This window comes from Parambassis ranga, chromosome 22 (genome assembly GCF_900634625.1).
Source record: "Parambassis ranga chromosome 22, fParRan2.1, whole genome shotgun sequence".
NCBI classification, from domain to species: Eukaryota; Metazoa; Chordata; class Actinopteri; family Ambassidae; genus Parambassis; species Parambassis ranga.
Window position 1 is genome coordinate 6,298,266 of NC_041042.1, and position 24,357 is coordinate 6,322,622.

At 41.2% G+C, this 24,357-nt stretch overlaps 1 protein-coding gene across 1 annotated transcript; it reads right to left on the minus strand.

The window, feature by feature from the left end:
* Positions 1 to 46: 46 nt before the first annotated feature.
* On the minus strand, positions 47 to 23,277 carry itpk1b (inositol-tetrakisphosphate 1-kinase b). Its single transcript, XM_028395867.1, has 11 exons — positions 23,062 to 23,277; positions 22,414 to 22,564; positions 19,534 to 19,558; positions 13,261 to 13,386; positions 10,490 to 10,607; positions 5,302 to 5,400; positions 5,167 to 5,207; positions 4,687 to 4,852; positions 3,523 to 3,590; positions 3,268 to 3,430; positions 47 to 2,577 (listed from the first exon to the last, which is right to left on the minus strand). Exons 2-11 carry the CDS (start codon positions 22,506 to 22,508, stop codon positions 2,309 to 2,311), a joined length of 1,170 nt encoding a protein of 389 aa, XP_028251668.1. The 5' UTR covers positions 22,509 to 22,564; positions 23,062 to 23,277; the 3' UTR covers positions 47 to 2,308.
* Positions 23,278 to 24,357: the final 1,080 nt, after the last annotated feature.

The following is a 24,357-nucleotide window of genomic DNA, read 5'->3' on the forward strand; positions in this document are numbered from 1 at the left end:
TGAGGCTCACACTCAAAGCATCATTTTAGAAAGAAGAGCTGGATGATTAAAGATGAGGTTTCACATGTTTATTTTTGCCCTGTTGAATTTGGCCCTTTAATTAAAAAAGGTCACAAAATAGTGGATTCTTCTCGATTACAGAACTGATACAAAACAACATACTTTACTGATGTAAGCATAGGTGCATATACACGTACTGTACAAGACACCCAAGAAGTAAACATTCAGGTGGAAGCCGGGAGCATGGTGACACTGTCTGGGTTGCAGAAATGGCCAAAGGTAGGATTAACTATTTATTTCCCATTTAGAAGCACAAAGGAACACAAGATAGGACACAGTATAGTGGTGTACACATGTATTAGTCTTTCCAACCTCAACAGGGGCGCACCTCCTGAACCTGCTGTGATGCTTTTGAATTCACGGTTACTTCACTGCACTCAAATTGTGGGAAAACAGCATATTATTCAAATATTCCCTCTATGTGATGTCGAGTGAAGCCCAGTGTGCTGCTATTCTTTTATCCCAGAGAGATGCTAGTGAGATGGCTGAAGTGACACTATTGTTTATGGTCACGGGACAAGCATGAGGACAGTCTGTTCCCTTGGATACCGACAGGGGAGATAGAACAGCAAGGAGCTCTCTGGGACAAGAGAAGAAGCAGGCTCACAGGAATGCAATAAAATGTATGCACTAAAATGTATGCACTGCAGGTTGGCACTCGTTCCCGCTAGATGCTAGAGGGAAACAAAAGAACTGACTGCATGCTCATCTTTCCCTTTGACACCACCTGTACAGCCAGACTCAGCTTTTTACTATTCCTCTAGTAAATATCCCGCTTCAGAAACATCACCGCTCTCATTTATATAAAACATTTTCCCCATAAAATCTCAATAAAATAAAGTTGCTCTAGTAGATGTCAGGACAAAGATATTAACAAAATTGGAGTAAAAAACCTCACAGTGAACACTGTGAACAGAGTCTCCTTCTGCCACGTCCACCCCCAACATGTGACACAAATACAGCAGCTGGAACAGCAGAAGACAGGTCAGAGAATTCAGCTTGAAGCAAATGAACCTGCTGGACTGTTGTTTTGTTTATTTTGTAGTGCTGTGGGACAATAGAGCTGAACAAATGACCAAATCAGAGCTAATACCCATTCTAAATGGGCATTCACACACATTTTATCTTCATTTTAGTGGATCCTGTCATTAATAAAAAGTGATGAGCTACACAGCAGCCCCATATCTGTTTATCAGTCAAGTTGGCCTCAGGAGAGTAGTTTTCTCACATTACAGATACAAGGATTGAAGACACTTGGAGAGCCTGTTTAAGGAGGTTACAAACCCATGAAGGGATGTGAGAAATCTCACAAAATCTCACTGGAATTCTGAAAAATCATGGAATTTCTCTGAAAACATCCACAAACACAAAAAAGGGAATGTGATCCTTGTCTTCCTGCACTGGAGCGACTCTAACCGGGGTCTCAAAAGATGTGGCTTGTTTGTTGAACACCAAACATCTGGCATCTGACATACAGGTAAAACACGCAGAGACCTATACACATTGGTGCAACAACGATCATTAAAAAAAAACTTGGTCACAAGGTCTTGGAGATTTTTCTTTTTTTAACCTTTGCAAATAATCATCTCTGCTACCCTCCAAGTAAATGTGATGGCACTCAGAAAAATCAACGGCTCACATGTTTGTTCAAACTCATGAAACCCCAAACTATCATTCATGTTCACACTCATGATGTCCTCTGCCGTTATTTGGCCATAATCACATAGCAGCCTGTGGGATCTGTGGAGTAGTGTTCAAATGCCCAGACACCTCTTCTCCACATGACTTTGTGCAGAGGAGTCAGTGGTATTGACCAGAATACAAACACACGTCACTGGCACCTGTGTGAGATACAAGGGATCATACATTGCACATCTAGTGGCGCATCTTTCTCCAGTCCCGACTAGACCATTCTCATTAGCTACCTCATCTGGACCCTTTCATTACAGAGACCTCACACAAGAGAGAAAAATAAAATCAGCTATTAGGCAAGAGTTCCCAAAAGTTCACATTACAGTACTGTTAAGTCTCATTAGACAAAACAAACAATACAAAAGGCAGAGAGAAAAAAAAGCTTACACCCAATCACCATCATTTTCAATAACTATATAGGAAAAGGTTTTTGATTAGATATATTATCATCATTAACATCATAATTACTATGATTATTATTCATTATTATTGTCACCACTGACATCCGTTTTGTATTTTTTTTTTCTCTTCAGGGATCAAACGGAGTAGAGATCAGTCACTGGGAGGAAGCCTTGGTAGCTATTGTGGACACACAATGCTGCTGGAAGTTGGGGGACATGGCCGAGTTGCAGCCCAGTCTCTGCAACTCTTTTCCCAGCATGCTGCAGCAGCCCGGGGCAGGCGGGGCTGCGTTGGGTACCGTGGCGCTCACTGGCAGGCCTTTGGGCTGCTCACCGGCTGGAGCAAAGTCAGGACTGTGGCTCTGAAGCACACAGCTGATGTGGTTCAGGAGGTCATTGAAGAACTCTGGGACACCCTCATAACCTCAAACACAAGAGGACAGAATATTTAGATAAAGAATGGGCCTGCTTTCAGAGCTCCTTCCATGTGTTCACATCAGCGGGAGCACAGCCTTATTAGTAACCGACCCCCTTTCACCATACAGCACAAGTTCATTCCTGGTGCTCTACCTCAGTATGCACTGTTAACCACTATCTAGCTGAATGTGTCTCAATTCGTTTAAAACTATGATCTAAAGTGCTGTTAGCATGAGCAGCTCATACTAGCTAAGTGACTGATATCACACTAGTGACAGGAGAGACAAATATTTCACTATGACACTTTGGCACACAAATCAGTTTACTCTTATTTATGAGCAATCAGATGAGATTTGTGTGAAGACAGCAGCCAACATCCACTAGAGATTTATGCTAGCATTTATTTATTTAGCAGCTTTTCACTTGTTCTAAAAGGCCCCTTGCTGCTTTTCCACATTTTCCATGTCGTCTCCTCTATAGCACTCTGCTAGCAGCTAGGATTCACCTCAGCGATGTATAGTGTATTATAAGACATTTTATAATCCGATTGGAGGATCCAGAGCATGTGAACTCTCATGTAGAATTGTGTTACAATTTCCAAATGTTAATGTGTGAATAGTATTGAAGTGTGTTTCTCTCATCTAAAATCAGTCTAATTAAACATAAACTTCTCCTGTGAATAGAGGACTGTACCTACCTGGGAATGCATTGATGTCAATGACAGCGTGTTGGCCTGTTTGGTTGTTGATGATTACATCAATACCAAACAGCGACACGCCCAGAGCCTGTCGCAATGACCGTGACAGCTCTCTGATAACATCATCATTGGGTGGCTGAGACACTCCCTCTACGTTCTCTCTCTAAAGTGAGCAGAAGATTAAAGGAATATTAGCAACACACGTAAAAACAAAAAACAAAAAAAAATCACATTTCATCTGTTTGAGTGACATACTGAGGTCAGGTCTGAGGACGACTCCGGTTTGGAAACATTGTGGCTGTTGAAGAAAATGGCTTTCCTGTCTGAAAGAGAAACAATAAAAAGGTGAGCTGATTTTTTTTCCACTGCACACATGTTTTCCTGTTATGGTCACTAGGTGGCAGCACCGCTCAACTGGTCACAAATAACTGCAGCTTTGAGTAAATTTATGTCATCATTTACTGATTTCTACAACTGGTGTAAAGCAACAGGAAACTAAGTGAAGTCCTGTGAATGTTAAGTCTCTCTGTCATAACCATGTCATGTTGAGCACTGGATGTGTTCAGCAGTATGTGATTTGTTTGTTCGACAAGGTGGAGAATATTCTTTGAAGTGGTAATAAATGTGCCTGGGTGGATTGTAAATTATGTTTCCTCCTTTTCTTTATCACTGTAATGATTAACAGCAGTGAGGGAACACAGAGGGAGAGGAGCAGAGCGAAAAAGTAAATTCCATCACTGTCCAAATAAATAAGCCTCTCGGCTAATAGAGGGGTCGAGGTGATGAAGTGTTAGGCAGAAGCATGTGAAGGAAGCCTGAAAGGAACAAACCATCACTCTCTCCCTTCATTCTCATCCCTCCACTGTACAAAACATAGTGTAAAGCTTTAGGCTTCAGAAGACAATGATTGGAGTCTATGCAGATGTATAGCTGTGGTATGCGGTTTTACTTGTTTAACAGGGGCCGAGCTTTCCTGTTGTACCACTCAGCATTCCAGGCTGAAAGCAGCTGTTCTCTATGCGCTGCTACACAAAGCGGCCTGCTGCTCTGACGGTCAAAATGGTTTGCATGAGGGCCTCTACTGTATCACATGCAAATGCTGGAGTCATTTGTGTCAGGGGACACCCTGTATTCAAAGGAACCTCATGCCTAACATGTCTGACATGTTTATGGAGAAAAACATCACTCTTCCTGTTTATTCTCAGCAGCACGCAGTCACAGGCCAAAACTTAATTGCTTTCTGCTGAACCCCTTAAAAGGGCGAATAGGTCCAATCACAGGGACTATAAAGCGATTTTATGAGGTCTTTTATTGGGTAATTTGGAGACGCTGTGCAGATTGTACCTGTGTGGCAGCCCTTAAGACCTCTCTACCTGTCCCTCTGTCTCTGCCTGTCTGTCTGTCTGTCTTTCTCCTCACCTGCAGGTCCAGCAGGGAAGTTCTTCAGGGAGGGTCTTTCCACCACAGTGTAGGAGTCCCCCACCACAAACACCTTGTACAGCACTGCGTTGTGGTTGATGAAGCTCTGGATCACACATGGAGGCTTCACGTCCTTCAGGTCCTCTTCACTGAAGATTATGGCCATCTGTGCACAGGACGACGCACGATCAGTGGCAAAGAACTTCACAAGAAAAAACATTCAGACCATCAATCAGAGCACTTGTTTGAACTGATGAGTTAAAGCCTAACTCAATTCAATGCTGTTTGTGTGGAGGAATGAAGACTATTTAGAGTATTGATCTCAGCTGACACATAGTGATAAATGAGGTGCAGCTCTTTATCTGATTTTGTTGTTTGGACTTGAGTTAAATGACAGTCCTGTGACAGGACAAGTGTTGCTGCTCTCACAAAGCAAACTGAGCAGGGTGTGAGTGACCTCCATACCCTGTGGCCTCTCACCTCATGGGAGCTGGTACCATGAGCCACCCGTGTTTTACAAACTGTGGAAGAAATGAAGACAAGAAAACAGAAAAATCAGTGAGATGTTTGAAAACAGAAGGGCTGAGGCGAGACACCTGAGGCGGGGATACTCACTGAAAGGGAATGTGAGTCCTTGCCTCTTGATCTGCTCCAGCATATCTGGGCTGCACTCTGTGTTCAGGACCATGAACGGAGGAGAGCAAATCCTCTCATCTAATAAAGACAAAAGAATAAGAAAGAGGGCATTGGGGTGAAATCTCAGACATCTTGGAATAATACCTCATTCAAACTGTTGTAATGGAAGACAAGCAAAACACTGTTATAAGGTTTTTTTTTGTTTTTTTTTTTAAATCATCTGAATTTTACAGTCAAGAAGACATATTAAAAAACTGCTTTCTCTGGCCAAGCAACAGTCCAAAACCAAGACATTCCTGCTGAAGACATAAGAGTTATGAGATAAGAGAATTTTGGATTGACATATTGTCAGTGTATAATGCATTTGAACTCATCTGTCTGAGACGAGTGTCACAGACACACCCTATTTCATTTTTTTGGGCCAATAGTCTTATTTATATTCCATCAGTGTGGCAGGTTTAAACAACTAGTGGAGGCCATTGGAAGCCCACAGGGGACGTATGATCCCTGTTTTAATGCACAACAAAAAACTGTGCACATATACACACACAATGCTGAAATACAGGAAGACACGCACTGTTATGAGGAACTACGGGTCAGACAAGCTGAGGACTTGACAGTCAGTTGATGCATCACTTGACGGGCCTGACTGACCTTCACCATTTATCCAACGACAAATAAAGCATGTTTTACCATGTGACCCAGACAGTTTCATCACAAACCAGGTTTTTAACAGGGCTCTATCTATCTATCTATCTATCTATCTATCTATCTATCTATCTATCTATCTATCTATCTATCTATCTATCTATCTATCTATCTATCTATCTATCTATCTATCTATCCATCTATCTATCTATCTATCTATCTATAACCACAAATATTCTGCTTCTTCCTCATTCATCTCTACTGTGTTTTTACATCACATCGCATCTGTTTAAATCATGTTTTTGATGTCTATCCACGGACATGCGTCAGTCACTTCTGATAAAACTCAAAGTAAAAAAAGCTTCCTGCACCTATCAGGACTCCAATGATCTATATTAATGTTCTGTTTTTTTGTCATTTCCCCTCTACAGCAGGTACATGTGGGTGATAAGGCAGCTGGTTAGAGATATCACCACAGGAAATCAGAGAGGGAAGCAAAAGCAAAGAGCTGGCAAATTGCTAATGACAAAAACACAATAGAAACATACAGGTCTTTGTGAGCCATGGGCCTCAGCAGTGGCAGTGCTCTCTCTGCGCCTGCTAGTGCTGAGGTCAGGAGAATCTCATTTGCTTATATTAACTCAAGTGCTGAACTGTGGGTGTAGTCGGCGGCACACAGACCATCAGACTGGGCACAAATGCACAAAAACTTCTAAAAAAAACAACATTATAAAATGTTAGGGACTGTGGTGACACTGCAGATGAAATAAAATGAAAGGTTTACTTTCTAAACTTATCAAGAGGATCAATATAATCTATAACCCATGTATTTGAACCTTACTTTCTCCCTACATGGAAATTTGCATGTACATGTTTTTAATTATGTTGTTTTAAAGATACCTGTAGGACACATTATGGATATGCATTTTGCTGTGTATGCAGCACCTTTACCATGCTGTTAGCTGTTAAAATATATTATCAATGTCTGGACTGTAGTGGATCAGTATTTATAGAAGCACATTTTCTATCACTGACTTTTGCTTCCCCCCCCCCCCCCAAATAAAGTGGTTTTATGTAACCTGGCTGGTCTGCTGGTTCTATTATGAGTCAGATCCTATGACTTTGTTTTTACAGTCTCACTAATGACTTTAATGATTACACTGTTACCACAAATAAGAAATCATGATAAACCAGAATAATCCTTTGTGTCCACCTTTTGATGTGCCGTAAACAAGAAATGAATGCCCTACGGCTGTGTTGCCGCTCAACATGTGCTTTTAAACGATTCACAAAACTGAGTTCCTATTAAGAGCATACAAAAAGGAACAAATCTGCCTCTTTAAAGTAAACCAAAATACAACTTAACGGGTGAATTGGTTTTATATTTTGCTGTACGCCTGCCTACACAGGCAGATACTTGTTCTGTACTCTACAACCTTTGCTTGTGCTGCTGGGTCTATTCCAGCGCTGGCTCTGGAACCAGGCAGTGTTGGGAGCAGGAAGCCTGGAGGGTTACCCATCAGTCATCTCTGGGCTGCCTATAACTGTGCTCTTCATACTGATGTTATTTTGCCAGGACAAGAATAGAAGCAAAATGTCTTTCAGAAAACAGACTGATGGGGGGAAAATATCCCCATTACATCATCAAGTTCCCAAAGTCTGACTGCTACAGATTTTGTCAAACAAAAACCATCAAATAACCTAAACCTTGTCAAACGGAAAACATTTCATGGTCCGAGTTAAGGATTTATAATAACGAGACCAGGGAATGGTGGATAAGAGCAAGTGGCCAAGTTTGTAATAGCGTGCATGCTTGGCTCAGGATGACGCGGTAAGGATGAGGGGGTGGAGAGGAGGATCAATCTCTGGCTCTGTCTAAACACTGCATGCTCGCAGCAGACCTAGTGGAGCCGAGGACGACGTTTACAGGACAATGGGACACTTTTTTTTCTTCTTCTTTTCTTTTTTTTTTTTTAAATGTCATTATCCAGTACACAGTTTTGTTCCACTTTTCTTCTCAACTCATCATGTCTTCCACATCTGTTCACTGTTACATCTTATTCCTACACTTAACTTACGGGTGATGATGGGTATAAGAAGAAATTAAACTCCTCAGGCCTGTTATAACACATGAGATTCAGATCATATTTTTCCAATTTAAAGCATTAGGTGCAGAGAACGACAGGGAGCCAAGCTGCACTAGACTTCATAAATTGTAGTGCTGTTTAGGTGGAAGGCTGAACTCCCTTGTTGCTATTTAGAGTCTGTTTCCTAGAAACCCCAGCATCCTTTCGAGCTGATCGTTCTGCATCCCTTCAAGGCAAAGCAACAGGATTTTCAATATTTTAAATGGAAACCTGACTATGCACTAAGAGTATTACATTTCTCAAAAAGTGGCTTTAACTTCTATTACAATTATCATTTTGAAGAGAAAGGTAGGATTGCCATCAGTCAAAATGTAAATCCAGGACTTCTTGGACCAGACATTAATCAGCTAATGAATGACAGTAAAAACCCGCCTGACAGGAAGGAAACCTTTTACACAAGTTGCCCAGCTCTGCTTCTCAAACAGCTATATTTAAATATTGATCACTTGCATAAACATGACTCTAAACAGAGACCCAGTGATGGCTGATTGATATATAAATACCCCAGGAAGGTTTCAGTTTGATTCAAGAGAATAATTTTAACCTGATGTGGACAGAAATACAATTAAGACACCGAGTGAGGCTTTATAGAAGAGTTGACTTGACAACAGTTTCTGTCTATAAAAACAGTTCAGGATATCAAAACTCATGTATACACAGGAACCAGTGGATTCCACTAAGTAACATAAACAGTTACCTTGCTCTGGCTCACAGTGAAAACGCAAAACCAAGTTAGACAACAGAGCAGCGCCAAAGTTCCAGTAACAGCTATGAATCAATGACACTGACCCATTAGTGCTCTTGTCAGACTGTTTTCTATCAAACATAACATCAAGATGAGCTAATTCTTTTACTCACTTCTATATTAAGTTAAACAATTTAAAGCAGAACAGCTAAATGTGCCATGACTATGGTCATTTAACATCAAGAGGATACTTAAGTGATAAAATAAGGTTCGCTTTCTTAGAGAATCCACAAGCACACCTCAAGTGCTTCCTCCTATTGAGTGCTGGACTGAGTTATGCAGACTGTGAAACATGGCAAGCTCTCCATGGCCTTTCAGTACTGGGTTGCCTTGGCAGCCACTCCGGGACCCAGTGGTCTCCACTGATAAGGAGGCGGAAGTGGCTGTGCCTAAGAAAGCAAGGTAAACTCCAAACAGTTGTGCTCTATTTTACTCTAACCTTAACCCAGTTCTGGCAGTCATTCTCCTTTTCCTGCTGACAGACATGAATACAATTAACCTTGGTCACATGCCGTTTTTCTGCAGTGGTATATTCCAGGATTATAATGGCTTACACTCCATACACATGTCTAATTGACTGCAATAGCATGGAGGTTTGGTATGCAGGTCTAAGAGTGATTATAGAGTACCACTTACAATAATGGAAGCAGAGTGATAAAAAAAAGAGCTTCCTATAAACGCAGCCAGTGAGCCATCTTCCTCTTGAAACCAATTGCACAGTGAGGAGAATGATGCAGCTCATACTAGCTCTTACGTAACAGCCATCATGTCTGTTTGGATAAAAAGAAGTCTTCTTATAGTTCTATTTTAAGACACTGACACCGAGAGGCGACATGCAGAAACATTTTTGATCTGCTGCTGTGACACCAGACTGCAGCCCCTCGCACACTCATGGCAGCTGGGTGAAGTAATAATTAAAAGGTTTGCGTTCCCTGCCATGTATGGGGTGTAGAGGAAATGTGGATGAGTCACCGGTGTGTTTACACTGTTTGTCAGTAGGGAATGTGACCCTGTCGTCATTGCCTCCAGCTAACAGACACTGCCCGCTGATTGGTTTATGGGCTCAGTGACAGGGCAAGGTGCTGCTGGACTGACTCGAAGGCAGGTTTTGAGCAAACAGGTTCACACTGGGTTCAGGCAGGAGAGAGTGGAGAGGTATATTTTTTTTTTGTGTAGAGAGAAGGAGAGAATAATTATGGTACCGGTGGTGGTGCTGAACCGGAAAGAATTAAACATCTGCTCGGAAGCATTTAGTAACATAATTTAAGTAAGACACGCCAGTGCTGTCATATATTACCCATGTGTCCCCTCTGAAAGTGAAGAGGAAAAACAGAGACCCTGCTGTTAACTCAAAGCCCCTATACACGCAATAATAACATTAGACACGGTAAGGCAGCATGCTACGTCTATGAAATCAACAGTTACTTTATCATTTTTGACAACTTGTGCTCTTATATAATGAGGAAAAATGGGAAAGGAATGGCTAAACCATATATACATTTATTACACAGTGAGAAAGTTTGATCAAATTTGTCATCTATGCGAAAGCACAGAACTGGAACATAGTATACATCGCTATGTTTTTAACTTGTGTAACCTGTTAACTGAGACTTAAGCAACATCTTACCTTGCATACAGCTCTCTATTCTGTGAATGAGCTGGTAGGACTTGCAGCGATCCAGCAGAGTTCGGATGGCTGGAAGTGGATCCAGAACGATAGTCTCAGGGTGGGCGTCAATGTAGTCCTTTAAAACACAGTCACACAAATACTTCAGTAAAAATGGAATGGTATTTTAGTTTCACGGCTATTCTGTGATCATAAATAATTCAATTGATTCTATAAACAATGACATATTAATTAATAATTAATTGGAACTGGTACAATGGAAATGATCTCTAACTGAACAAAAAGCTCACCTAGCTGCCCATGACACACACACAAATCCATCTACACAGATTAGAAATATTAAACCTGGAAGAATGTGAAGCACAAATACAAACACTAAGGGGAAGAGTCAACATGCCTCCCTCTTTGTGTGTATGTGCAGAAGCTGGAGAAAGCATGAGATGTATGCCAGTGGGTCTGTGTAGGTTACATCACTGCATCTCTGCAGGGCCGGCTGTTAGGTCAGCATGAGGTTGGTTGTTTTACATAACTGCACTACCCTCCTCTCCTCTGGCTCTGTCCTCTCACCACCTCCTCTCCCTGTGCTCGTGCACATTTCAGTCCCTGTTGTATGGATCGCTCTGCTAACTGTTCCTGCCTAGCAAGTTTTACTGAAATCACAATCACTGTCGGATTGACCTGGCTGGACTGCACATTACACAAACAGCCTGCCTGCTCACATCACAGCCTTTTAAAAACATCACACATCACCACTGTCATAAATATCTGCATGAAATTAAACACAAGTAGCTACTGTATGTTATACACTGACTACACATAACAAAAATGTCCATTTGTGAACCGATTATACACACCCATACTGACACATAAAACGTAAACAAATGCCATGTAGGACCCATCTGCAGGAGTGATGATCCATGCCAGCTGAGTGGTTATGTAAGTCAAACATGCTGCCACCAAAAAATAAATCCAAACTAATCTTCTAGGAGTTATGCAGACTGTGTACAGAAATACGATGCTGATAAGGACTGCTGCTTGCTGAATTCTGCATCTCAGATGAAGAAAAGCAGTAAAACCCAGACAAGAGGGGGAGGTGAGAAAGAAGCGAACGCTTTTCAGCAGGTGTTGGAGAGGGAAACAGCCAGACGTATGTCAGTGTGGGTGTAAGAGAGGGTTGTACATTTTGTGTTCTTTTTGGGAGCTGATCTGTTTCCATAGGAGATAAAATGTCTCAGAAAATATGGTCAGAGGAGGATCTAATCTGTAGTAAGTCATGTCTTTGGTGCCACAGGCATCAAACCTAAGGCAAAAAAAATTACACTAAACACTTACACTAAACACAACCGTGACCAGCTGGGCATGACTTACCATATCAAGCCATCGTACATAGGCTGCCATTCACAGAGAAGTCCATTAAAACAAGTATTTACACACAATTCTCTGCTTGTGTCTGTTTGCCCTGTAAATCCTAATGAATCACAAGAGCCTTTTTATTTGTACATTTTAGGAGGCTGACAATGCCAAATGCTACTCAAAGATACAAATTGGACACAAATTGCTACTAGAGATGCTAGTATTTAAAAACAAATGAATTATTATTGCCTTCTTAATCGTGTAACCACAGAGAACATTCATCCCCAGTGTACAGAGCTCAAACACCTCAGTCCACTGAATCACCAGAGCACATCCCAGGATGACATTTTGTGTAAAATAAAGAGCTATTTTAGAGAGGCTTATTCTCTGCACAGCACAAGATGTTATTTATGAACACAGCTGTGTGATATTAGAAGCACGCCAACACTTATATTTCAAACTGAAATGTAATCACATATGTTATGTTCAGGTAAATAGCCAGAATCAAACTACAGAGGCAAGAGCCAAGATTTGGATGCTGGTATTTAACTACACCATGACCTGTAGTGATGAAGTAGATGGTAAGTAGCACATAAAATTTTAGTATTTAGTAAGATAGTATATGTACTAGTGCATGCTTTAAGGACAAATTCAATTGTTGCACATGCACACAAGCACCACAGAGGTGCTCTAGTTCTAGGGATCTATAGCTTTTTGTCTTTATAAAAAGGGAGGTTTTTTTCCACATGTTTCAAAATGATATGGTGTACTGTAAAAGTGCCAAATAGAGCCATGTGTTAATATTGACCAGGTTCTGCTGTTTAAGTGATTGCTCCACTCTGACATCCTGTTTGTCCTTCCTAATTGAGCAGTCAGGAACATGTTGACAGAACTGCGTGATGCTGATCACGACTACAGCTCCTCTGACTCACTCATAGGAAGAGAGAGAGAGAGAGAGAGAGAGAGAGAAAGAGAGAAAGGGGAAGGGAGAGGGTGGAATAAAATTCATTTTCACACCATCTGCGCTGTCAGATTAATATTACACAGACACACATGTGCACCAGTTTTTTTGAAGTGTGTTCACAGTGCCACATTGGGAACTGTGCTCTGCTGTCCATACGTTAACGAACAAGCAGAAAATCTATTCATGAACTTCAGTGACAGGATTTTGATTTTATGACTCATGTTCAAATTTATAGCTGCTAATGCCTTTATGTTCATGTGGCCTGTCTACTTGATTCCGTGAACACGTTATCTAATTCCTTGAACTGGGGCATTTACAACTGTACATGTAACATCACCTATAAATGTTTATGGCTTGTAGCAGTGCTGCTGTAATGCACCCATTAGAGCCAATGTACTATCAAAAAAGAATTTTGGCATTTTAGACATATGAAGGAAGATGTAGAGAAGCATACCTGTACCCTCTGCACCAACAGCACAGCCTGTGAATCATTCTGGTCAGCCTCCAGGATGAGGTCAGTCAGTTTGTGGATGATGACGTCCAGAGGTCCTTGGTCCTCCAGAGGTTGGCTAAGGTCCAGCTAAGGAGTGAAGAAGAGCATAGGTCAATGACTATGTTGCAACAGGGCCGTGGCACAATCAGGTACTCATTAGCCACACTTTGAAACACACGGATCAAACTTAATCCACACAAAATTTAATAGAAAACTCACTTTTAGACTTGCCTTGAAAAAAAAATCCAGTGACCCATATTTGCAATATAAAATGAACAAATCCTCAGTATAAATGTGGTTCTTTGTTATCCAGAACAAGCAGTATCTTAACATGCAGTATGCTGGTTCAACATTAATTCAATCCCTACGATTTGCTTGGGCCTCTAGTCACGACTTTCCAAAGTCTCCTCAACTGGTCATCTAAACCATTTTTTAATGTTGGAGCTCTGATGACATTATTTCTGTTTATTCACTTCACTTTCATTGTATTTGCACATAAGAAAATGTAGGTGTATTTGCCTGCTTCTATACAGACACTTACAAAAGGCACCAGTTCACTGACCAGGCAGCCCTAGTAGGAGGCAGTGCTGATAATGAAGCCTGGGATTTACAGAAGCCTGCAATTACCATATGTATTGGGCTGAGTAATGGCTGCACTCCACTGCCCTGTTATTCATGGATCCATATAGAGTGGGGCAAATATCTAGAATAAACACAGTAAACTGTAAAATCTAAAAAAGCAGTATTTAGTTGGATTATGTTGTGTCCTAGTATATTTTTAATCCTCACTGCTGGCTGTCGCAACAACATGTTAGAGTATTTTTAAGAAAGGGGTAGTTAATTTTGGGAGTCATCAATCTGCCTCATTCATACAGACTTAGTTTGTTGATAAAAAAAAAGAATTATCTCTCCCTCCCTTCTCATAGTTTGCTGTAGGAAACATCCAGACGTTTTATTTTCTGCTTTTTTGGTTAGAAAACAGCATTTGTCTGATCCTACATCATTCTTTCTTTTTATTTACAGCTGTAACTTTGGTGCAGCCAGAGTTTATGTTGTGTTTGTTTTGAATTACACCATCAGGATTTATTTCTGGCATCATCCCCCTTACTATGAGTTACACTCACATACACATACACACACAGACTCCCTCTGGCCAGACCTCCAGTCCCACTGAACATATTTGACAGCCTCTGAGAAAACACCAAATTAGCATTCGTTTGAAGTTTAACAGTGCCGAAAGATTGTCTGCGCTGGCCAAGTAGTTCACAAGTAGTCGAAGCAGTGCTTCAATGTTGATAAGACTTATGTAGGTCAGCATTAGCATGCACACATGCATGCACGCACCCACACACACAAAACAATATCACAAGAGACAGAGGAGAGATGCTGGGCTGTGCAATCACTGTTCAGCCCTCTGCTGATGAATATGCTGAGTCCAGTTAGGAAGAGGCCACTATTCTGGCTCTGTGTGTCCACACTGTTCTGTCAGAGGGAGTCGAATCAAGTCTGTGAGCCAGAGAACCAATAAAGTTAGAACTTGTTTCATAACAAGAGGCAGCGTTGTGTAAAAGATGAAGCCTCAGACAGTCAGAAAATAGTCTTCAGTGTGTGACTCCAGAATATGCAGGATTAATAAGTAAAGAAAAAAGGGCCACAGAGAAGTGGCACTATGTTTCCATACACACTGCAGAAATATCTGTCAAGACCCTTGGTCATGCGTTTTCTAACAGTAGACATACAACTGGTGATTCTAAGTCTGCACAATAGCATACAAACTGTGTATCATACTGGGAAGGGTGAGAAACAGATGACAACATCAGATAGAGCAATGCTGCTATTGCACAACAGATATTAGCTAATAACCAAATGGGGATCACCTGATGGTTACAAGACAATTCAGCACCTGTGCAAATATGCCAGGGGTGGGTAATACCCCACTGTCCTTTATGCTGTCCAGATATTACTGAGAGTGAATACACCTTAGTCACACAGGTGTGGATCAATGCAAGAACTGTAAAACTGTACAGAGTTTCAGTTGGTTTAGGGTCAGCCATAGTCAGAGCCAACATTTCCTGGTTAATCATTGTGAGAGGTGTGATGGATAGATAACTAATTACAGCCCTGCAAAGTCAAATGCACAGGAGGGGTAAATCTGTTGAAATGTCAGCTGATGTGGTGTTTTTTGCACTTTGCTTTATCACAATAAAGGAAATATTCAGCTGCAGCTCCAAACATGCTGTTATCCACAGTGATGTGGTAAATGTTGTCCGCCCAGCATGAAACGTTAGTTTAGCAGTCACACAATCCACACTCTATACCATATGGTCTATACACAGTATGCCAACATGCAAATAAATGCCACAAAAGTCAGACTGTATTCCCTTAAGAACTCATTATGGTACATCAATATGGCGTTTCTGTCCCTGCCCATCGTTACACTGTTTGGATCTCATTCTCCTTCACATGTATGAACATGCCCTCCGGCTTAAAATAACGTGCCAACACAAGCTGGAAACATTTATACAAAGCAAGATCAGACTCCTGGACGGGAATATCTCAGGTAATATGTTGTTGGTAAAAAAAAAAAACCTTCATACTATATAAAAACAAGCTTCAACAAGATTTGGGGACTCATCAAGTTTATCAGGCATTGTGTAGACAAGAGACACGTAGACATACTTATTCAACCATATGCCAGAGGGCATAAAATCATATAAACATGCTATGACCTTTAAAGCATTGTCTTAGTTAAGTCATACTCATAAAATGTGCCATCACCCCACATAAACTATTACTCTTGTCTTTAACACAAGGTGATGTAAATGCAGTGGTGACAGCAGTCTGTGAGGGTTTCTGTCTAGCTCGCAGTGACAATGTGACTGAGCCTGCTGGACGGGAATTCGTCTACTGAGGCCTGGCTTTTAATCTCTTGCTTACACAACGCAGAGGTCCCATCCAGTCTGGCCTGTCCACAAAAACAGGACTCCTACATCACAGAGGTCAACACCCACTGGCAAGGACACACTGCAGAGGATGAAGCTCTTCTCTCCCTGTGCGCAGACAGAATGACCCCACTTTAAAGCACGTCCCAAAACCCAGCAGTAAAGTCACTGATGTCCTGCTAAATGCTGAAAGCAGAAATGTCAGCTGACGTCTTTGCAAGTCCCCCTGGGACTGCGAGCAAGCAGCGGGCAATGGTAGTGACAGACAGCACAGAAAACATTGCATCCTGGTGGGACTTGGTAGGTCAGGGCCACTATATTTACAGCTTTGATGTAGCTTCACTGCAGGGCCAAGCACAAGACCCAAGGGAAACCAACAAGAATAAATTTGAGCAAATGGCAAATACAGAACCACAGAGACGTATTAACAAGTACACCAATCGCAGACTGTACAAAGCATTGTTTATATCTCTCTTCTTCGTCTCTTCCTAGTTGCGCTCAGCTGGGTCTACACTCACTTAGCTTTCACTTTGTTGTCAGGTTAACCCAGAGCGACTGAGTGCAGACAGACATCCAATGAATGATTTATCTTGTATGCCATGTGGCAGTTGACACCCTAGTGTGTAGGAGAAACATGTGCCTATGAAACTGTGGCTTCTGAGCACACCTCATTTAAGGACCAAACATGGGAGAGGCAGAGTTAAAGGGTCATTTTTTAGCACTCCTGATTCCAGAGAGAAGAATGATAATGGCAGCATATGAATCAACGGCTCTTCAGCAAAAGAGCAACTACAGACATTGCTAAGTAAAGTTTAACCATTACTTAACATGTATGACAGTTTAGTGGCTCTACGGGACTAAAATGAATGCTGTGACAGGTTGTTCTGAAGCCTCATAAAGAAAAAAAGATCCAATTGTCCATCTTGGTCACAATGTTGAATGTATCATTCATCACTGTCATCCCCACCTTGAATTCCTACTCTGCTCAGAAACAACACACCCACAACCTTTGAGCAGTTAAGATTTCTTTTGTTAACCTCTTAAAAAGCATTTCTCCCCCTTATCACATGTTGTGATGAAGGTCAAGCTTTTCAAATACTATTCAATGTTTATTTCCCTTAATGACAACGGATGAGCAGTCTTTGGAACAAAGTGTAGGAGATGATCAATAAATACCTTCTGTAGACATCTTTTGTTAGTCGGCTTTCACAAATTCAATATATGGGTGAGATACTGTGGCATACCGGAAATTAACTTTAAATTTCAAAGCACTTACCATATAATAAAACGGTAACTCAATAACTTTACTACGACAGCCCACTCAAACAATGGCCATTAGCTGTGATGAGTTCTCTCTCAGAGAGTGAATACTGGCTTCCTCAAGACCGAGCCTGGTGACTTAATCTAATCAGCTTTGGGATATACACAGGCTAATGTACGGACCGCTGAGAGAATGGCTCTCAGGCAAGGGGTCAGTATTGATGAGCTGCAAAATTACATGGAGGAGTCAAAGGAACAACAAAAGGTGAGCGTAATGAGTTTCGTGCACACATGCTGCAGTGGAGAGTTTAAAGGAATAATGGTCGAACAAAGAGTTTGCTTTTTCACAGTCCTGAGGGGTCTACATGTGGATAGTTTTCCCACACCAGAAATGGAAATATAAAATTAACTCCCTGGGGGTGCCCGTTACAGCGAAGACCAGTTCACAGAGGGAAACGTCATCACAACTGCTAAAGCCCTGAGGAATCCAATGTTTTCTGACTAATAAAAACATCACATAACTATTGCTAGGTGGAGGTGCATTGTAAAATACCTGTTAGTCACTTCCTAGATTGTACAGTGGAAGGTTACTAATAACATTATCATTACAGCTTAGTCTGCTGATGATTTTCTTAATAAATCAGTGAATCACTGGGTCTAAAAATGTGTTATTAAATGCAAGATAAATTCTAAGGGCTGCTGGGTTCAGACTTCAGCAGTGCAATCAGAGAATGCTCCTTTGTGCAACATGGCCAAAGACAATGGCTACCATTATCTTTGCTTCTGATGTGGGCCTGACAATACATGCACTGACTGGCATAGGGTGAATTTTAAACAGCCATATCATTGGGGTAAAGCCTCAAAAACACCTCTGGTGTGTGGGTGTGTGAGTAAACTGATCTGTCTCAATTGGCAGGCTAGCTATATAAAAAATGACTGATTTGCAGGTGAAGAATATTCAGTGGACAGCAGATAGTCCAGGAACAAATAGAAACAAGGAAGGCCACAGAGTGGTTTCAAGCCTCTGGGTACTCCAAGCTGATGGTCTGTGTGGATTTGCCGTCTCCCAGGAGGGGCTGAATGCATAGTGGGAAACAAAGCCCTGCTTACTTTGGGACTATTCCCAGGACATGGCTCTTTCTGGGTGTTCAAATATATCCAGCACAGTGAGAGGAAAAAAACAACCCCCAAGAATAAAAGACACACAGATTAAAACTCAGAGAGAAAAGGCAGGATCATTTTTCCATCGCGGCAGAGAGCACTCTAACTAACAGATACTTTTCATGTCTGATCTCCCAGACTTAGTGACAATTGTTACTGTGCTGTGTGTGCTATTGGACATATTTAGTGCAGTATAGTGTACAATATCCTTTAATGACAGCTGCCTTTACTACCCTGGGGCCTGTTTTTACCAGGACACTACTCAGCACCTTTAGCTACGGTTAAGTAATTACTAGACAGACTGCTTATTCTTTGGCACATCCACGGTTGTTGAACACAATAAAGTGGCTGTAGTGAGTATTCTATGCTAAACTGTAGCACTCATCCAGTTTAATGTGATAAAATATAGTTGTATAGTAGTTGTACATGTTTATAGCAAGCTTCTAAATGGTTATATCCTCTATATTCCCACACACACACACATTCTCACAAAACAAATAACCACAGTCCAGAATAAAGTCTTTTGACATACAACTGTGTTAACAGAATTGAGGCCAGGTGTCGAAATGTCTCGTTGGGATTAGTTGCATCACAGCTCAACAATGAACATGGCCTGCTTTGGGTATACTGTGAAGGGCCATGACGCTTACAGACAGAAAATAGCAAGACTGTGAAGCTAACTGCATCATGTACTGCATGTAGGAGGTTAGACACTCACAGTAGTTTGCACTATTAAACCAAACAAGTGTACTGTGTTTGCAATGCATCAGATTTGGGTAAAATAGTCACATAATGGGAAACTTTAACATGTTGCAATTTGCAACACGTATTGCTTAATTTTGCTGAAAACGAAACGATGAGGTCTGCTTACCTGAACAACTTCTATTCCTCTTTTCCTGAAAAACACAAAAAAGTAATTAATTTCACAAAAAATAAACTGTAGATCATTATCAACAGAAATGTAGATCGGTGTCCAAAAACATGCTTGTAGGCTTATATAACCAAATTTGTTTTTTATCATATCATGACTTTGTAATACCCCAACAGCCAAAAAAAACTTTAAAGTACTAATTAACTAATATAAAGGTTCCTTTTACAAATGTACACCATGGGCTTTTTTTTTTAAACAGAGAATGCCAATCACATGTTTATACCTGCAGGATGTATAGTGGCCCTCCACTGAGAGGAAAAACAATCCAACAGAGTACGAGAGAGAGAGAGAGGAAGACAGAGAACTGCCGTGTTCAGCTGGCTTGTCAAGAGTCCTTTCTAGAGCAAACCCACAAATCAAGATAAAAAAAAAATAACATATAAAACCTAAATGGCCAACACAAGCTCCTAGATAGAGAAATGTATAATGAGAGCAAAGCCAGTCCAGCTCTAACTGTCCAACCCAGTTGTTTTTGAGGTTGCAGCCCCATGGTAACAGCAGTGCAGTCATTCCCCACTTCACAACAATGTGGATATTTAATACTGCAGCTGGCGCATTTCATGTGAAGTGAATGGGGCCTTTAGTTTCAATTTGTCCCATCTCAGATATGGAGATCATCTGCTCTCCTATATTGTTACACAGCCTGCAGAATGAAAGGGATGAAGGAGAAGATCCTCCAGAGAAGCAGGCCAGGGTCAGAACTGACCTGAATTGGCTTGACACACAAGAACAATAGGGTGTACTGAACGACTCAAATTTGGAACTCACACTATACTACAGATGTAAGCACTGCATGGCAGTGTTTGGGTGTAACCAAGGTTGTGCTGATAAAGTAATGCCATAGTAAAACAGTACAAGGGTCAGCAGTTATCTTAAGAGTGACTAATGATGAATTAGTGATTGATAATTTTGTTCTTTCTCTAATAAAACTGATGCTTGTCATGTGTTTTAACTTATCACAAGCAGCAAATTGAATCATCTGGTTGAAAGACAAGAACACAAGAGGTTTAAATCAATGATACTCGTTATACTTGTTCACATTGAAAGTATAGTGGCCTTGCCTTGACGAGACCAAGTGACAATATTTTCATGTTATTCAACAATGTTTAGACTGGCTGCTCTCAAGGGCGACACATTTATCCAGATCCTTTTTGCTATGCAAGCTCATGTGAGACAAACAAGCCCAAGTGTCCCTAACCAGCAGGAATCTCTACAGTGCAGCTGCATAAGACAGGACAGACTGCCCAGCAAAGCATTAACAGTGTCATCTGCATGCCACATTATGACAGATAAAACAAACCCTAAATATCACACTGACGCAGGATTTATCATAACAAACCTAAAGCCTTCACTGAGAAGGTCGAGTGATTGAATTATAATTTAATCATCATTTGGCCTAAGGTTCCACTAAAGGACAAATTCCTCCTAGAAAGGCCAAATATCAGAAAATTCATTTCCTTCCTCCTGTCAGTGACATTTGTTTTCTAACATGCTGTATGAGTGGAGAAGTGTGTCAAGAAAAGAAGAACTTAAAGATGAGTTCCGTGATGATACACAAACAATCACAATCACTAGTAGATACACTGCTATTTGTTGTTACAGGCTATTAATGTGACTTCATTTTCTATCAGGCATATCTTAGCACTTGGCCTCCACCCTTCATGTTAACTGCTCTCAGTCCAGGGAGGGTGGAGAAAGCCAGAATGCAGGGAGGAGGAGGAGGAGGAGGTGGAGTGTTGCTCGGAGGTTTATGAAGAGATTAAAAATGTTTTGTGGATTATAGTGTGGTAATCTGGGCTGGCTCAATTAGGTCACAACTGTGTGGGAAAAGGTGAAAATCCTTCAAAGCACATTGTACCTAAACTATTCACTCACATTCTTCACAAATCAAACAATAAAAGGCATTTTCTCTTCTTTTCTCTCAATGTTAGCAAGCTATAAATAATGACAAACCTTATACAGGCAGCACAGGTTGATAAGGCTGCTGTCACACCCCAAAGCCCTTCCCAAGTCCAATATACTGTATAGCAGCTAATCAGTAAGGGAGAGTTCACATTTCCCAAATACATCTCTGCTAAGCATAGGCAAGGCATAGATAAGCCACAACAAGACAAAATATATCAGTTAGCTGCCAAGTACAGGCTGGGGATTCAAACTAAATCCTTGCTAAAGCTTAAGTATTCGAACACAAATTAATGTTAAGACTACACATTTGGCCAGATGACTTTTTTGCAGATTAATAAAATGTCAACATCACAGCTACAGACTAAACTTGTGTCAGTAGTGTTCCAACATCAAGTGATGGGGAAAACTACAGCAGTCACAAAATACTAACACCTGTTATAGCTCCTTGTCCAATCACACATGCACCTTAGGCCACGATAAATAGTCCTACCTACATGCGTTGTTGTCAAGCACCATGTCGGAACAAGCACTGAGGGAAAATGTATCAAACAAACACTCCTAGGACCACATTCCCTTGGGGATATACATACAAACTAGTTAAAATGTGTTTGTAATGCAGTAGGGGAAAATAGAAGAAGAGCAGCCACTATCAGGAACCTGAAATTATTAACCGATATGAGCAGGGAAGTCCCTGGTGCTGTGTGTAAGTATGAAAGAGCAAGTTAAAATGAAAAGGACTATTCCCTGAAAGAGGAGTAGAGGCGTTCTTCAGTCCAATTTGACAGAGTCCTTAAGTGAAAGTTTACTGTCTGCGAGTAGAGCTCTTGATTCACCTTGACATACATTATTAATTACCGTGAATGCATGGCAACATGACTTTGTTAACTGTTCTACAGTCAGTACATTTCCACATACCTGCACAAATCAGCAAAGGCCTGAAAATTGAGTTTCTTCATCTTCTTCTCACTCAGCCAGTAGCCGACTCTCCGGCCTTTCAGGAAAGTCTGCATCTTCAGTGTGCTCCTGTTCCTTCTCTGGAGGTAAATGGTGCGGCTGATGGCTCAACCTGATCAGAAAATAGGAAACCACCGTGTAACGTTTGTCTCACAACAGCCACCTGGAGCGATGAGGGCAATGATCGAGTTCCCCACCCGCTCTGTGATACGTTGCTCTAACAGCCAGAAGTGGCGCTTTCTTATAGTCTGCCTCTTGGACATTAACGCCCAGTCATTAGCATGATCTCGCTTCCAAACGTAACAATGACTGTGCTTCAGCATCAGTGAATCTCTCACACTGACCCTCTTTCGCTAACCTCAACTGCTAACGTTAGCCGGCTAGCGGTGTAACGTCAATCTGCATAGCTAACCGATGGTATGCAATTAGGAAGCTAGCTTGCTAACAAGGTTGAGGAAACGTTAAATGGCTAATTGTGTTTGTATCACTTAAAAATATGAAGAGTGCGCTAACAGTGATAGCAACCACAAGTTAGCTAAAATCATGGGCAACTGACTCAACTAGTTACGGGTAGAGCTGACAGCAATAGGCTATGGTGAGCTAACTAACCTGGTAGTTTTAGCACAGTTCCACCTAAAATCGTGTCCTCTTCGGAAACTAGCTCGGACAGTTTCCCATTCTCAGTCCGTCTGCTGGAGAAGGAGTAACAAACACGATGACAGGTGACAGGCACAGCTGGACTGACGTTGAGATGTTCCTGGTGTTTTCGCTCTCAGTCTCTGAGCTGAACTGACTGCACACACCCAGGATTCAGGAGACTGACGCTGCCTTCACAGACCCCTCGGAAAATACCAACTCTGACTGTCGAATCACAGCGAGTCTTTTTTTTTTTTGACATACCGGTTTGCCTTTATCAGCGATTAACGCATTGCACATTGCTAAAACATTATGGGTAGATCAGACACTGACTTTAAAACACGATAGAATGATGATTAAACGCCTAATTTTATTTTGTTCCAACCCCAGCCCTAAAATAAAGTATATCCAACCACAGCAAGGGGCATTGTTTCAGCAGTATTTGTGATTTATTAACAATAAATGATAATAGATAAATCCTTGGTTTGCCTCTGACACGTGGATGACGTCTTATGTAGTTTGACTACGTTTCCGTCAGCCCCTCTGAACAACCTTGCGTGAGAAGTTCAGCGTGCTCCCTGCAGCGTGCTGGACTGGCCGTCAGCCCTCACTTCTGTACATGCAGAGGGTTAAAACAAAGTGTGAATCAGTGCACCATTTTTGTGACTGTGTAAACAAACCAGCTGCAGGCTGCGTGATAAACTGGAGACCGGTTGCAGCTCGTACAATGACAGCCCAGTCGTGCAATAGGCTGCTCTGTCTGCGAAACAATGAATATACAGGCCGAACAGAGAAACACGTCGCAGTGGCGCCATCCACTGGACAATACCGCAACATACGGTGGTTTTTCAGGAATAACGTCCAATTAAACATAAGGCTATAAATAAACAAACAATTGATTTGCTCAAAAAAGGATCCACACAGTACAGATTTGAAAAAGTTTGGCTAAACTTAAAACAAACAAACAAACAAAATGACGATTAACCTTTATGCATTGTTCGGGACATTTTTGTCCTCCGAGAGTAATTTTTCTGTTTAATTTGGCCATAACCTTGTCTATATGTGAGCAAATTGAATATTTTTTTGTTGAATAAGCTTAATTTTACATACATTTTGTTTTTAAAACTTTTCATAGGACAGTAATACACTGTGGGCAAATTCTACCCCCTTTCGTGCACCACTTTGTTAAAAACTTGTTGAAAAAGGATCATTGCAATTTGCAAAACAAAACATAAATGTAAAAACATTTAAATTAAATGTCTACATCTT